Source organism: Panulirus ornatus, chromosome 70, assembly GCF_036320965.1.
Source record: "Panulirus ornatus isolate Po-2019 chromosome 70, ASM3632096v1, whole genome shotgun sequence".
Lineage (NCBI taxonomy): Eukaryota > Metazoa > Arthropoda > Malacostraca > Decapoda > Palinuridae > Panulirus > Panulirus ornatus.
The window spans coordinates 16,389,671-16,407,228 of record NC_092293.1 but is presented as its reverse complement, the minus strand read 5'-3'; the positions used below and the strand labels follow the sequence as shown (position 1 = coordinate 16,407,228).

General features: G+C 37.4%; 1 protein-coding gene across 2 annotated transcripts in view; it reads left to right on the top strand.

Moving 5' to 3' along the window:
- The window catches only part of LOC139747768 (uncharacterized), a 61,792-nt gene extending 47,133 nt beyond the window's left edge, over positions 1–14,659 (top strand). For both annotated transcript variants that reach the window (XM_071660350.1, XM_071660349.1), the window contains one exon: positions 304–14,659. In XM_071660350.1, the coding sequence (XP_071516451.1) occupies positions 304–412 (109 nt within the window). In that variant the 3' untranslated portion in view covers positions 413–14,659. The remainder of the gene's footprint in view (positions 1–303) is intronic.
- The last annotated feature ends 2,899 nt before the right edge of the window (positions 14,660–17,558 follow it).

Here is a 17,558-nt window from a genome sequence, read left to right as displayed (position 1 = left end):
ACCAACCATTCATTGATATTATGTATTTCATGATTTCATTCTTTATCAAAATTTCCTAGATTTTGCAATCTGTTAACCGTCAAAAACAACAAAATAATTGTTGCCATAATATATCAGATGGCTCTCATAGATTACTATCTCTGAAATAACATTTACTAATAACTTGGTCTCTTATTCTTAATCAAAATTTCCTAGATTTTGCATTCTGTTAGCAGTCAGTGACAACTTGCCATGATATATCAGTTGGCTCCCATAGATTACTCTCATTGAAATATCCTTTACTAATAACTTGATCTCTTTTAGAGAACTGAAGGCAAGAAAGTCAAACAACCCCTGTGATCGGAAATTTAATGTGGCAGATTACGTGCGTCAGGAAGCCAAAACAGAAGCCTGCCTCTGCAATGTTGGCTAGGTACACTAGTTTTAGAAGGAATGTAAGCCTTTTGACTGAACCATCTGGCTCCTTCCTCGGGTGCTTGTAACAAAGTTACCCTCAGGCTCTTCTTTAAGTTGCCTGTAACCAAAGTTACAGTCTAAGACATTCCTAGTTCTCATCTTCAAGGTGCCCATAAAAGGTGTTCCTTTGATGAGACAAACTAAGTGTCTATCTGGGATGCCTGTAATGCTACTCTCGGACACCCATGACCACTTCTCTTATATAGGCAGTCCTAGTGTTGATGTCTGTGTGAAGGTACTCTCTGAATCCTTGTGATATGGAGATGCATTTGCATTACATTTGGTGAAGAACAATAATGAAAGAACTAGAAGGGTTTCTGGTATCAGGTTAGAAGGTTTAACACCTACTCATGTGAAATGTGACAAAATCTTGAATGGCTCTTGGTATTAGTGTTGGTAGGTAATTGTGTGTGTCTATATTCATACACATATCTCACAAGTTTTGGAGATGTGTAACTGCTTGATGTTCAATCAGAGAAACACAGATTTTACATAATTATGAACATGTAAAGAATAGCAATGGTGATGGATCTGTAGCTTCAGTGGAAACTAAGTTTAGAAGTATAACAGTTAAACAGTGTACTATATGACACTCTTTGAATACTTAATATTTGGATTATTAAGTTCATCTCTGTGTATTACGTGCAGAACCAGGCTGAATTTCATTTCTTCAGCAAAGAACAAAGAGCTAAACCAACTAAACTCAGGTTTGGGTATTGCCTCGTTTCACCTTGAGAGAGAAAAATAAGATATTTTGAATGCATGTATTTTGGTGAGTGCCAGTACTTTGCCAAAGATGTGATGTTGAATACTGCAAGACTGTAAACAAGTGATTCATACATTCATTCATATCAGTAAAATCCAGACACCTAAAAATCTATTAGGGGAGAAATCTGTAATTTGTTACAAAGGAACACTGTTATGGGAAGAGTCATTTATTATAGTCATCATCATTTATTTGAGACTCTTCCAAGAAAACATGACTTCAGAATATTTCAGAGCAGCATAAATCTGAAGTACGGTTGACATGGATAGGAAGAGAGCTTTACAAGCCGACATATGTTTTGTGTACATCAGAATGGCTTACATGAATGATTTAAAACACATCAAATGTAACATGCATCCATGAAATATAAAAATCAGAATTATGAATCAGGCTATAAGACATATTTTGAGAGAAATTATGATATAATCAGTGAGAAAAATGTGCATAAATGTAGTCATCATCCAAGGATTCCTTTACATGATGGACTTATCATTTGAACTGGTTAAGAGAGGTCATTTTTGTCAATTTTCTCTTTCATGTAGAACCTATCATCAGATATTTACAGCATATGTTGCTGAATACACAGGTGCTATAAAAGGGTTCTAGACCATTTGCTTGTGCTACTGAGATCACTGTCACAGTGCCTCAGAATGCTGCAAACCTTAAGATAGTTAGTCACATTTCTTTTTCTTGTGACATAGAACCAGTTTTAGTTTCAGGATAAAAATTAAATTTCAGTTTTCTGAGACAAAGAGAATGAATTTTTAGCGAAGGAGAAAAAATTGCTTCTGTTTCTGTTTAATTCCTGAGGTAAATCAGTTTCATACTTAAGACAAGAATCAAATTCCAATTTCAGAAAAACAAAATTGTGTCATCTCAGACTACAGCACTCAAACTTTTCTTTGAATGTAGGTTTTATTCTCATTTTTTCATGTCTTTTTGTAAATGATATGTCTTTGTCAACACACTGTACTATGAAATATCAGTATTTGTTTAATTTTCTCATTTTTGATTAAACATACATTAGTAGGATGAAAGCTAAACCAGACAGCACCCTTATTCAGTGTTTAAGGTGCTAATGATGTAGTGAATGTAACTCCTCAGTCTTGAAGAAAAAATTGTAGATTATAGAAAGACTAGGGTATTGTACTTAAAAAGCAAAATAAGCTTCAGCTCATTCTTAGCATTAAGAATTAATTTGAGAAGTGATGTTGTTTTCCATGTTTTACAACAAATTCTACCTCTTCAAGATACTATTAATGATATTTCCTCCAAAGTTTAGAACAGTTGAATACTACACCTGAACAGGCAGAAATTGACTGCAAAGAGAAATTCTAGACTTGAAATAAAGGTCGAGGTTGAGTATCAGAAATCCGTAATCCTTGGGACCAAATAATGTTCATATTTTGTTATTTTATGGTTTTAGAGACATGCTCCTAAAAATTGTGATAGCTTGCAAAAATGGCAATAATTTGAATCGTTTTCTTTATTGCTTGTCAAATATAAAAATTTCTATGATAAAGCATTATTTGTTAGCTTTATAACTGCTTATGCTCACCTTCATTACTAACCCATATTTGCAAAGCTTGCACAAATGGATTGTTCAGCAAGTGAGCACCTTCGTGTATTATCATGGGTGAGTCAGGTTGATGATGCCTGTAAAGGTAAAATTGGTGCATTAGGTCCCCAAACACCAAGCCTGAACCCAGGCTTGAGGTCATTTTTCCATGCATACATCACTGGCACATCCTCCTTTTCAGTAATTAGAAATTGTCTTATCAAGCTAATTAGAAACAGATATAAAGATGAAATGTAATTTTCATTTCAATCAAAATTTGCTACAAATACAGTGCTTTCTCAGACTTAGATTTAACTTATGTTTTTCTTAAATGTCAGACAAGCAAATACAGTGCCTTCATTCTGAGTGAAGTACCATTGATTGATACCTGCTGTGTATTGAGTATAATCCTTCATGTAATGTTACAAGGACACTCTCATTGTAAAAAGAAATGATAAGTTGAAGTTAACGCCATATGTATGATGATGTAAGAGGAATATCTCTCCAGCTTCAATATTATGGTAATGACTTCAAATAAGATTTTTTTATAATGATTATAACCTTCTAACATTACATGAGAGAATTCTCTTTAATATATACAATGAATTTGTTAGTACTACTCAATATGTATGTCTAACATTTGTATACATTTGACTTCAAAGAAAACCATAAGTTAAATCTTTGGTGCTTACTGCTGCAGAAAGCTCCACAATTCTACCAAATTTCAGTTCAATTAAAAGTTCCACTTAGATATCTTCTATCTATTTATCTGTATCTCTGATGCCCATTCCCTCTAGGAACTCCCATCAAGGGGTGGCCACAGCAAAAGAGTCTCCACTTACCTCTGTCCTTGCATACGTTATTCCACACATTCATCCACTATTTCTCTCCCTCCAGTATTCCCCCACCCAGTTTGACCATGTCACAGGTGGTCTTCCACTCACACCACCCCCTTTAATTGTACTATCATACACTCTTCTTGTAAACTCCCAGTTTTGCATTGTTTCCACATGCCCAAACCAATTAAAAGTATTCCGTTTCACCCATTCTACCACTCCACAATTCACTCCCTTTGCATTCCCTGCCATACCTCATCTCTCCTATGCCCTTTCATTATTTTCTTCATTCCTTCTAGTCACACCACATGGTCTTCTCAAATAACTCATTTCCAAAGCCTGGATTCTTGACCTCTGTGCCACATTCCATGTCTTATGTTTCAGCTGCATAGGTCAGGGTAATTATGCTGTCCCTTAGTCCTCTCTTCAATTCTGTTCTTACACCTCTACCCTTCATTATTCTATTAAGGTACCAAATAAGTCTTCTACCATATACTGCTCCCCCTTATCTCTCCTACCATATCACCACATATTGTAACCAGTGAGGTATGAGATGCTGCTACTGTGGAAAGTAAAAGAAGCTTGAAATTCGGAACAACCATTTAGTTTCAGCACCTTGAGGGGTACTCTAGTTTTACTGAAATAGCCAAGACTCACCCCACTTTCTCATGGTGACCTTATTGTTACACTCCTTTTGGGGTGGAACTAAAGTGGGAAGTTGTTGCCTAATTACATCGGGGCAATACTTTATTTTAGTTTTGGAAAAACACCTGAAGTGTGCTATTCCTATTACATCTTTTGACAATTTTGGAGCCTCTCTACCTCTGGAAACACTGCGCTGGAGTTGCCCTCTGTTAGTGACCTGTTAAGGGTGAGACACAAAAGGCTAAGAAGTGGCACTAGAGTCTGCCAGTTTTGCTAAGGTTTATTAGATATCTTTTCTTCATTAATTTGATAATACCTTCTTTTCATTACTGAAAAGATTATATTCTTGCATTATTGTACCCCTTATGAAGGAACCAAAAATAATGCTGATGCAAACAAAACTTAAAATCACTGAACAGCTCAAAGTCTACCACCTCCCTCTAACAAGTGAATATATACAATTAAGAACAGGGCAGAGGAAGTTTAAAATGCTTTAGGTTAGTAAACATTCACTAAATGCTCCAGATATGTGCTGATACATCCTCTAATGATTTCTCTAAGATTTCTATTTTCTGCAGAATAGTAAGCGCAACACTACCTCAAGCACTAGTGTGTGCTTTTTGGATACTATTATGAGGGCAAAATGTATGCAAATATCTCATGCATATCTCTGTGTTCTGGTAACAAGAACTGTGGTGAATGATTTGGCAACACTTGATAAAACAAACCTACTTCGGAAACTCATAGTCGAAGTAGTTGGTAATCTTGAATGTGATGGACCGTGGATTTTTAGATCTTTTGATTTATAGAAGTCTGGATTTTTGATACTCCAACCTGTATTAATCCACCTAATTTATATATCTTTTTTAATCAGTTGTTGGTGGTTTGCCTTAATGACCATTCAGCAGTTGATAATCATCAATCTACCATAACATATAACTGATCAGTGTAGTAGTCAATTCTCTGCATTGTATTGTCTTCATATTTAAAAACATAAAAAGCTAGAATAAAGATATAAAAAGGCAAAGTGTAACTAGTCTAACTGGGAAATACATAATCCAAAGTTATGGTTTATGCTCTTTGTGTCAAGTGTCGAGATCTGTTTTCAGCAGCAGAAAGGGATTAATATCTTTTTAAGATCGCTGAAATTGTTAGAATGATGGACTTGAGTTTCATGTTATGTATATGGAGTTGTGATACATTAGCAGTGGCAAAAACAGAGGGGATATAGAAAAAAATGTGACTGCAAAAAGAGCCTTTAGGATATGTGGTAAATGCATGGGAACATTAATTGACTACTGACCATTATAGTCATGGAAAGAATATTGCTCTTGCAATACACCAGCATGTGTGAGGTAATCATGTGAAATAGTTCAAGTTTTTATCAGCTGCTGAACCATGTGGATGAGCATAAAATGGTTGTGAATTAAGGGGCCTAATATCACTTGCATCACACATGCTGTTAGAGGATACTAAACATCACCTACTTATTATTGATGTACAACCCCAAGATCCCTTTTGTAGACTCCTTGTACTCCAATGCAGACCCAGGGAGATGAAGAACTCCCATCCATTGATGATGATACACTCTCACCAGAGGCATCTTTTTATTCACATTGTAACCACTTGTGGTTGGAATTAGGTGATACTCTACCAACAGTTCATCTACTCCACCTGATATGCCTCATCTGCTTAGTCATCCACCATCTCAAAAACAAATATGATAAAACTGCAAACCACACAAAATATAGCATTCGGATTAATCACATGGTGCCTAGTACCACAAATGCTATCTATCTGTGTATATCTCTGACGCTCATTCCAATTGGAACTCCCTCAAAGGGGTGGCCACAGCAATAGAGTCTCCATGACTAGTGAACTCTAGTGCTTTTTTTTAGCCTTTAGTGCCTCACCTTTGACAGGCCACTGGCAGTGGGCAACTGTAGCTCAGTGTTTGCTGAGGCTCCTACCTAATGTTCCTATTGATTACTTCTGTCTAATGCTCCTTCCAACTACTTCTACCTAATGCTCCTGCCTAAATATTCCTACCTATTACTTTTTATCTATTGCTCTTACCATTTTGCCAAAAGGCAGTGCTAGCAATTTATGCTCACCACAGGAAAATCTTAGAGTTATGAAGAATGAGCTGTGTGAGTTAAGTGTTGTCATCTGCTATGTATGACAAGGAGAGATTGTACATTTGTGGATTGAATGCCAGTAGACCACCTGTTAGTGAGGCAGAAAGAAAAGACAGCTACCTGGGTCAGAGGAGTGCAACTTGACAACCGCTGAAGTGCTTATTTACTAAGCAGATGTCACACCCTCCCAATACCCAGGAGGGTATTTGCTGGTAATATACCTCCCTGATTGTTGGCTGCCTACAAACTGCCACTGCTTCGTCCCCATATATTGAAACAAAGATTCTCCTAAAACAATTCCACTTCAATATGCTCATTACTCATTTTTTGCAACACCATTAGACCCTTCCTATCCAAAAAAAAACCACTCCATTACTAATCTCCATCCACTAAGTACAAGTAAAAAGCTTACCCTGGCCTCACCCTTCAGCAACCGATACTGGCAGTTCCCCCACCTCAAAGAAACACAACACTGACAAAATATATACATACTTACATGACCCAATAGTCACTAAACAGACATCCTCTGAACTTGGTATTAAATGCTACCCCATCAGACATACACCCATTTGAAACCACACTCCCAAAACATAAATGAGTTACACTCTCTCATCTTTCTTCATCTGATGCTTCCTTGCTAACTCGGGAAAGGGCTATCAAGTTTGAAAGATTTTTTTATCATTATTCTACTTGATTGCCATTTTTCACATTAGCAAAGTAGCTTCAAGAACAGATGAGTGAGCCTCAGAGGGAAAAATCCTCACTTGGCCTGCAACTCTCAGAGTGAAGTGGAACAACGTGACATACTGGACTGAACCAGGGCATGTGAAGCATTCAGGGTTTGCTACATGTAATTTATATGCCTTGGCTCAGCCCTTTGACAGTACTTCATCACCCCTTTATACCCCATCATTCCACCTCATTCTATCCCATGAACAAGTTTCACCCTCCTACATGTTCAGGTTCCAATTGCTTAAAGTCTTTTTCACTACATCCTTCCATCTCTGTTTGGTATCTTACATTATAAGCAAGAAGTTGCCTTCAACAGGGCTGTATAATCATCAGCCCAAGTTCATGGAGAGGAGTATAATCTTGTCAAGGACCTTTTTCTCCCCTTAAAGGAGTCCATTATTTCCTTGCCCCTGCATAGAATGGAACCTCAAAGCTACTGGAGCCCAGTAAAGGGGTCATGGGGTTGTAGGATTATGATATACTGTACAGAGAATTATGCAGAGAATAAATGAACTTCATTAAGAGATTATGGGAAGGCTAAAGTTCATGTCTTGAATACTGTTTATGATCAGAGACAATCAGTTTACCTGATTATTGTGTGGCATTCCTTGAATTCTTGATCTCAGAATCAGATTTTAGCATTTTCATTTTACTTATTTATATATATATTTATTTTGCTTTGTCGCTGTCTCCCGAGTTAGCGAGGTAGCACAAGGAAACAGACGAAAGAATGGCCCAACCCACCCACATACACATGTATATACATACAAGTCCACACACGCGAATATACATACCTATACATCTCAGTGTATACATATATATACACACACAGACATATACATATATACACATGTACATAATTCATACTGTCTGCCCTTATTCATTCTCATCATCACCTCGCCACACATGGAATAACAACCCCCTCCCCCCCTCATGTGCGCGAGGTAGTACTAGGAAAAGACAACAAAGGCCACATTCGTTCACACTCAGTCCCTAGCTGTCATGTAATAATGCACCGAAACCACAGCTCCCTTTTCACATCCAGGCCCCACACAACTTTCCATGGTTTACCCCAGACGCTTCACATATCCTGGTTCAATCCATTGACAGCACGTCAACCCCGGTATACCACATCGTTCCAGTTCACTCTATTCCTTGCACGCCTTTCACCCTCCTGCATGTTCAGCCCCCGATCTCTCAAAATCTTTTTCACTCCATCTTTCCACCTCCAATTTGGTCTCCCACTTCTCCTCGTTCCCTCCACCTCTGACACGTATATCCTCTTGGTTAATCTTTCCTCACTCATTCTCTCCATGCGACCAAACCATTTCAAAACACCCTCTTCTGCTCCCTCAACCACACTCTTTTTATTACCACGCATCTCTCTTACCCTATTATAACTTACATGATCAAACCACCTCACACCACATATTGTCCTCAAACATCTCATTTCCAACACATCCACCCTCCTGCGCACAACTCTATCCATAGCCCATGCCTCACAACCATACAACATTCATGGAACCACTATTCCTTCAAACATACCCATTTTTGCTTTCCGAGATAATGTTCTCGACATCCACACATTCTTCAAGGCTCTCAGAATTTTCGCCCCCTCCCCCACCCTATGATCCACTTCCGCTTCCATGGTTCCATCCGCTGCCAAATCCACTCCCAGATATCTAAAACACTTCACTTCCTCCAGTTTTTCTCCATTCAAACTTACCTCCCAATTGACTTGACCCTCAACCCTACTGTACCTAATAACCTTGTTCTTATTCACATTTACTCTCATCTTTCTTCTTTCCCACACTTTACCAAACTCAGTCACCAGCTTCTGCAGTTTCTCACATGAATCAGCCACCAGCGCTGTATCATCAGCGAACAACAACTGACTCACTTCCCAAGCTCTCTCATCCACAACATACCGCATGCTTGCCCCTCTTTCCAAAACTGTTGCATTCACCTCCCTAACAACCCCATTCATAAACAAATTATACAACCATGGAGACATCACACACCCCTGCCGCAAACCTACATTCACTGAGAACCAATCACTTTCCTCTCTTCCTACACGTACACATGCCTTACATCCTCGATAAAAACTTTTCACTGCTTCTAACAACTTGCCTCCCACACCATATATTCTTAATACCTTCCACAGAGCATCTCTATCAACTCTATCATATGCCTTCTCCAGATCCATAAATGCTACATACAAATCCATTTGCTTCTCTAAGTATTTCTCACATACATTCTTCAAAGCAAACACCTGATCCACACATCCTCTACCACTTCTGAAGTCACACTGCTCTTCCCCAATCTGATGCTCTGTACATGCCTTCACCCTCTCAATCAGTACCCTCCCATATAATTTACCAGGAATACTCAACAAACTTATACCTCTGTAACTTGAGCACTCACTCTTATCCCCTTTGCCTTTGTGCAATGGCACTATGCAAGCATTCTGCCAGTCCTCAGGCACCTCACCATGAATTATACATACATTAAATAACCTTACCAACCAGCTAACAATACAGTCACCCCCTTTTTTAATAAATTCCACTGCAATACCATCCAAACCCGCTGCCTTGCTGGCTTTCATCTTCCGCAAAGCTTTTACTACCTCTTCTCTGTTTACCAAATCATTTTCCCTAACCCTCTCACTTTGCACACCACCTCAACCAAAACACCCTATATCTGCCACTCTATCATCAAACACATTCAACAAACCTTCAAAATACTCACTCCATCTCCTTCTCACATCACCACTACTTGTTATCACCTCCCCATTAGCCCCCTTCACTGAAGTTCCCATTTGCTCCCTTGTCTTACACACTTTATTTACCTCCTTCCAAAACATCTTTTTATTCTCCCTAAAATTTAATGATACTCTCTCACCCCAACTCTCATATGCCCTCTTTTTCACCTCTTGCACCTTTCTCTTGACCTCCTGCCCCTTTCTTTTATACATCTCCCACTCGTTTGCATTATTTCCCTGCAAAAATCGTCCAAATGCCTCTCTCTTCTCTTTCACTAATAATCTTACTTCATCCCACCACTCACTACCCTTTCTAATCTGCCCACCTCCCACGCTTCTCATGTCACAAGCATCTTTTGCACAAGCTATCACTGCTTCCCGAAATACATCCCATTCCTCCCCCTCTCCCCTTACTTCCTTTGTTCTCACCTTTTTCCATTCTGTACTCAGTCTCCCCTGGTACTTCCTCACACAAGTCTCCTTCCCAAGCTCACTTACTCTCACCACTCTCTTCACCCCAACATTCTCTCTTCTTTTCTGAAAACCCCTACAAATCTTCACCTTTGCCTCCACAAGATAATGATCAGACATCCCTCCAGTTGCACCTCTCAGCACATTAACATCCAAAAGTCTTTCTTTTGCACCCCTATCAATTAACACGTAATCCAATTATGCTCTCAGGCCTTCTCTCCTACTTACATACGTGTACTTATGTATATCTGTCTTTTTAAACCAGGTATTCCCAATCACCAGTCCTTTTTCAGCATATAAATCTACAAGCTCTTCACCATTTCCATTTACAACACTGAACACCCCATGTATACCAATTATTCCCTCAACTGCCACATTACTCACCTTTGCATTCAAATCACCCATTACTATAACCCGGTCTCGTGCATCAAAACCACTAACACACTCATTCAGCTGTTCCCAAAACACTTGCCTCTCATGATCTTTCTTCTCATGCCCATTTGCTTATGCACCAATAATCACCCATCTCTCTCCATCCAGTTTTAGTTTTACCCATATCAATCTAGAGTTTACTTTCTTACACTCTATCACATACTCCCACCACTCCTGTTTCAGGAGTGGTGCTACTCCTTCCCTTGCTCTTGTCCTCTCACTAACCCCTGACTTTACTCCCAAGACATTGCCAAACCACTCTTCCCCTTTGAGCTTCGTTTCACTCAGAGCCAAAATATGCAGGTTCCTTTCCTCAAACATACTACCTATCTCTCCTTTTTTCTCATCTTGGTTACATCCACACACATTTAGACACCCCAATCTGAGCCTTTGATGAGGATGAGCACTCCGCGCGTGACTCCTTCTTCTGTTTCCCCTTTCATTTATTTTACGATATTCATAATAATGTGTTATTAGTGCAGCTATCTTTTAGAAGTATTGGTTCCTGGCGTTTTTAATACTTCCTGAAAGTTTCACATCTTTATCCTTATGTTGTAGTAAACTAGTACTTAGCATTGTGCAAAACATTTTTGTCTGTTCTCAAAATCATTTTTGGTATTCTCAGAATTGGTCTTTGGTATTCCTACCACTTTCTTTTTTCTTAAAACTAATGTGACATTTTCAGAAGTAGTATTTTGACATTCTCAAAACCACTTCTTTAATGTACCCTGTTCTTAGCGTTTCTTGAACCAGTTCTAGACATTTTTGTTACAGTTGTATAATTTATAGCCATAGTTCTCGGTAGTCTCAAAACAAGCTCTTAACATTTATTCTTGGCCTTTTTCAAACAAGTTCTAGGCATTTTCTGTAATAAGAATCACACCTATATGCTCACACTGATGCTCAGCTTTTATGTGAAACACACTGATAAACTCATTTACATTTAATGCATTGTAAATCATGTTTCATGAATTTTTTAACCTGATGTATTACTACAACAGACTAGGATTATGGGGTAGAAGAAAATTCATTTTTGAACTACTTGAATCCCATCAAGAAATCTTGCAGAATATGCATGTAGTCCATGAGTTTTATGAGATGCTGTTCTAATCTTTTCTGATAGTCTTAATGTTTCAATAATACAGTATTATTGATATTCATCATAAAAGCCTGTTTTCAGTGCAGAACTTGGTATTCAGGTTAACTGAGTTTTTTTTACCTTTTTTTTATGTTGAAATTATTGTTATAGCTAACCAGTCTGTGACAGTGAGTTTGCTTTTTCCATATACGTACGGAATTGCTATAAGTTAAGAAATGAAGGAAGAGAAATTGAAATTTATATTATTGAAAATGAGGTCAGTAACTGGTATGTGTAAAAGACAGTAGTCTTAGTATGGCATAAATGATGTAGTTTATGTACATTGTACAGTTTACATATTATCTTTATTTGTAATTATTTACCTCATGTTGCAGTATTTCTATGATAATACTATACTTTCCATTTAATGGTTTTTAAACGTAGTTCTGATTTTTTCATACATGTATTAGAGAACTATTATACACTTCATAGAGTAGAAGAAAACTTTTAGGTTGTTATTTTTCCTGCATCACCATCACTAGATAATCCTTGACATTATTAATTCATGTGAAATGTGCAAATTGTAAATAGCTGGGTAAAGAACAAGCACAGCATATACTTTCCTATTTTTGTAGACTTGTAATCAAAACCATTGTAGGTGAAATGTTGGAGTGTTGTGGTGTAATGGCAAGATTATGGGCAATTCCCTACCAAAACCCTTGAAAGCTTGCGAGTCTTTTCAGTTTAGTTTTTTAGATATTCAACGAGCAAAGTCTTGTTGCAGCAGCAGAATCATATCATGTGAAATCCAAGGAAACTATCATACTTTGTTTTGTATTATATACGTACTCTGTGAGTTTTTACTTGTGAATGAAGATTTTGTAAAAAAGATTAACTTCAAAACCAGACTAGAGTCTGTATTAAATCACATGAGCCTACAGCCTCATTTGCTTAGAATTACATAAACTAAACATGCCCAACATTTATTAAGTATTTTATGTGTCCACTGATTACTCATCAGTGGCAAAAAGTGAACATGAGATTTGCAGACATAATCAAAGAAATGAGGTCATTAACATTATCATCAAGTAACCTTGTAATAACAAAAGTCCACAGATAAAGATCATTTCAAAATATAGCGTCATCTTAAATCATTTGTGATCAACAGTAAATAAATTAAGATGGAATATAGAAAATAGAATAGTGTCAGCTATCTCTAAAAATTTTGCATTTATGAATATAGGCATTTCTTACCATACTTACATATTATTTATTTTGAATCAAGTATGTTGCCTGATACAAAGATGAGCATAAATTATTTTCAATATTTAGTTTTTATGACTCCTACACCTTTGTATTGTAAGTACCAAAGCTGAATTCTTCATTTTTAAGAAATTATAGATGATCAGAGAATTCTTATAGTTCTCTTTCAGTAACTCCATTCCCATTTACTAGGGATGGATCAAGTACATACACACTACAAGCACAATATGTGGAAATTGAATATCCATCGGTAACATTCCAAAACCCAGTCTACAGGCTTGTAAAGAGCAGGAATACCCAACCTCCAGAGGTACACCTGCTACCCTTAGTTTTATCATCAAGTCTTGGAACTATCTTTGCTGAGGGTGAGCAACAGTTACACTTTCCCTTTTAGCATTCTTTCTTGTCTGTTTCTGAAGTGACATAGCCCATACAAGAGCTGATACACACCCAACATGTCATTCAGTAAAGTGCTGTTTTATCTCCTGGCAAGGATTGCTCATATTCTGATTTAACATAACTAGTTCATGATTGCAACGATTCAAAATTTGCTGATTTTGTAGTATCTAAACATAGCATTTATTATTTAGGAAGTAATCAGATTTAGAGAGAGACATGTCATTGCAGCTTGAGTATAATTTGCAAATATCTTGAGTGTTTTCTAATAATCTATGGTTTCAGTCTCTGTGCTTTGCAATGTATTTTTCAAGTGTTATATTATTCAAATATTTGCATTATGAATTTGATTCTTTTGAGAGCTCATGGTAAGATATACTAGTTTCAGTATTCTTAGATAATATTTCTGTTAATTCCTCTTAACTCACCCAACTTCTTGCCCTTTGGTAATGTGATGCACTTATTCAAATGAGATAATGCTTAAATGTCATGAATCTCCATTGAGGTTCACATTGTAGTGAACAGAAATGTGAGAAATGATACAGAATTATCTGACAAATAAATCTGTGGATTAGTTAATGAGCTGTATAGTAAAAGCTGGTTGAGATTGGTTGACTCAACAGAATTAATGGGAAAAGCTTTAGTGTACTTAAGATTTCCTGTGCATGGTGGTGGTAAGGATAGAACACTGACACTTCCGACTCGAGTGCTGTAGTATTTTGCTGGGAACATTTAACTTGAACAAATTATGTGTCAGTTAAGATAACAAAGTTAGGGCACACAACTGCACTACACTTTTCCCTGTATAACGATATGTCCCAGCTATATTCTCTAAGAAAAGATATTGCGGATGAGGGAACTCTAATGCACAGTAAGATATAACCAATATAAAGCATAAAATGAAATTAGTCTGCCAATCATTTACTTGGTCTTCGGTATTCCTACCGCTTTCCTTTTTCATAAAACAGATGTATTTATCGTATTATAGAGGAAACCAAAACAACAATTTATTTTCAAAAGATTGAATGAATTACTGTGGCATTTGTTTATTTTTAGATGTTAGAGATTTTGATCTTATGATTTCTCTTACATTATTATTTCAAACTAGAAATAAAAAAAAAAATGGTTGTCAGTTTTTTCATAACCATAGAGGCTGTTTAATGTTTCACAATCATGTTACTTTCATGTTTACAGCCACTCTGCCTACAATAGCAGATGGAAAGCAATTGGTTTTACAACTTCTGAATGCCTACAATAGCCGATAGAAAGCAATTGGTTTTACAACTTCTGAATGAGATAGTGGAAATACAATACTTCAAGACAGACATATACATGTAAACATACATGCATGTGCTTGTTCACAATATTTACACAAGTAAGAGCATGGACTTGTACATTCACAAACATTTACTTGCATATACATTGCAACATATACCTAGACACAAAATCACATACATGTTCACCTAGCCAGATATTATCGAGTTTGGGATAGAATAGTAAAGGCAAAGAGGCTTTCAAGGCCAGTACCCCAGCAACCACACACGGATAGAATACCAAATGTATGAAACGCTTATGCTTCAGTTTTAATCAAACTGACTGTACATATTCCTCATGATACCCATGGTAAGTGTACACTGTATGCATGACTTATAGAGAATTTTCCATTTGTATGCACAAACAAATTCTGATATATATATATATATATATATATATATATATATATATATATATATATATATATATATATATCTTTCTTTTCTTTCAAACTATTCGCCATTTCCCGCGTTAGCGAGGTATTGTCAAGAACAGAGGCCTGGGCCTTTTAGGGAATATCCTCACCTGGCCCCCTTCTCTGTTTCTTCTTTTGGAAAATTAAAAAAAAATGAGAGGAGAGGATTTTCAGCCCCCAGCTCCCTCCCCTTTCAGTCACCTTCTATGACACGCAGGGAATATGTGGGAAGTAATCTTTCTCCCCTATCCCCAGAGAAAAAAAAAAAAAAAAAATGCAAGAGTTTTGGAAAGAGGGGCAAGTATGAAGTCTGTTGGGGATGAGAGAGCTTGGGAAGTGAGTCAGTTGTTGTTCGCTGATGATACAGCGCTGGTGGCTGATTCATGTGAGAAACTGCAGAAGCTGGTGACTGAGTTTGGTAAAGTGTGTGGAAGAAGAAAGTTAAGAGTAAATGTGAATAAGAGCAAGGTTATTAGGTACAGTAGGGTTGAGGGTCAAGTCAATTGGGAGGTGAGTTTGAATGGAGAAAAACTGGAGGAAGTGAAGTGTTTTAGGTATCTGGGAGTGGATCTGTCAGCGGATGGAACCATGGAAGCGGAAGTGGATCATAGGGTGGGGGAGGGGGCGAAAATTCTGGGGGCCTTGAAGAATGTGTGGAAGTCGAGAACATTATCTCGGAAAGCAAAAATGGGTATGTTTGAAGGAATAGTGGTTCCAACAATGTTGTATGGTTGCGAGGCGTGGGCTATGGATAGAGTTGTGCGCAGGAGGATGGATGTGCTGGAAATGAGATGTTTGAGGACAATGTGTGGTGTGAGGTGGTTTGATCGAGTGAGTAACGTAAGGGTAAGAGAGATGTGTGGAAATAAAAAGAGCGTGGTTGAGAGAGCAGAGGAGGGTGTTTTGAAGTGGTTTGGGCACATGGAGAGAATGAGTGAGGAAAGATTGACCAAGAGGATATATGTGTCGGAGGTGGAGGGAACGAGGAGAAGAGGGAGACCAAATTGGAGGTGGAAAGATGGAGTGAAAAAGATTTTGTGTGATTGGGGCCTGAACATGCAGGAGGGTGAAAGGAGGGCAAGGAATAGAGTGAATTGGAGCGATGTGGTATACCGGGGTTGACGTGCTGTCAGTGGATTGAATCAAGGCATGTGAAGCGTCTGGGGTAAACCATGGAAAGCTGTGTAGGTATGTATATTTGCGTGTGTGGACGTATGTATATACATGTGTATGGGGGGGGTTGGGCCATTTCTTTCGTCTGTTTCCTTGCACTACCTCGCAAACGCGGGAGACGGCGACAAAGTATAAAAAAAAAAAAAAAAAAAATATATATATATATATATATATATATATATATATATCTTTTTTCTTTCATACTATTCGCCATTTCCCGCAATAGCGAGGTAGCGTTGAGAACAGAGGACTGGGCCCTTGAGGGAATATCCTCACCTGGGCCCCTTCTCTGTTCCCCTTCTCTTTTGGAAAATTAAAAAAAAAGTGAGAGGGGAGGATTTCCAGCCCCCCGCTCCCTCCCCTTTTAGTCGCCTTCTACGACACGCAGGGAATACGTGGGAAGTATTCTTTCTCCCCTATCCCCAGGGATGATATATATATATATATATATATATATATATATATGAATTGAGCCCATAAATAAGGTTGAAGAACTTACACAAAATACCCATGTAAGGGAGATAATCCATGTATAAATCTGCATATTTGTAGCATGGATTCATGATATATGAAAGGGTATTTGCATTCAACATCCTACTGTGTTGAGGCAAAGAATCCGTAACACGCTCAATTTTTTTTTCCATTAAAAAAATAACTACACATTAATTCGCTAATCATGTATCACAAAGCTCATACATTATTTTGAAGTACATCAGGAATATTACCTAGGAAAGAACTATCATTATCTTAACAAATGAGAAAGCCAAAATTCAAAGTATAACACATAATCATTCATCCTTTATACAGCAAAATATTTTATTACTATAAAACTGCCACACAAAATATCAAGACACTTCCCATCCCTACCATAAATATGTTTATTATAAATTTCTTACACACATTGCAAAAAATGCTTTAGTTAAATTTCTCCCTTTTATGCTAAAGTATAGTATGGCCTTTTATATGAATCACTTGAACTTAACTTACATTTAGTAAAATTATTCTATATACATGTGTACGAGAGTATGAGTACTCAAGTAAAAATTTGTAGCTAAATATACAGCTGAAGATTTTCATTCATTATGAAGGGAAAATACATGAAAATGTGCTTGACAGTATCATGT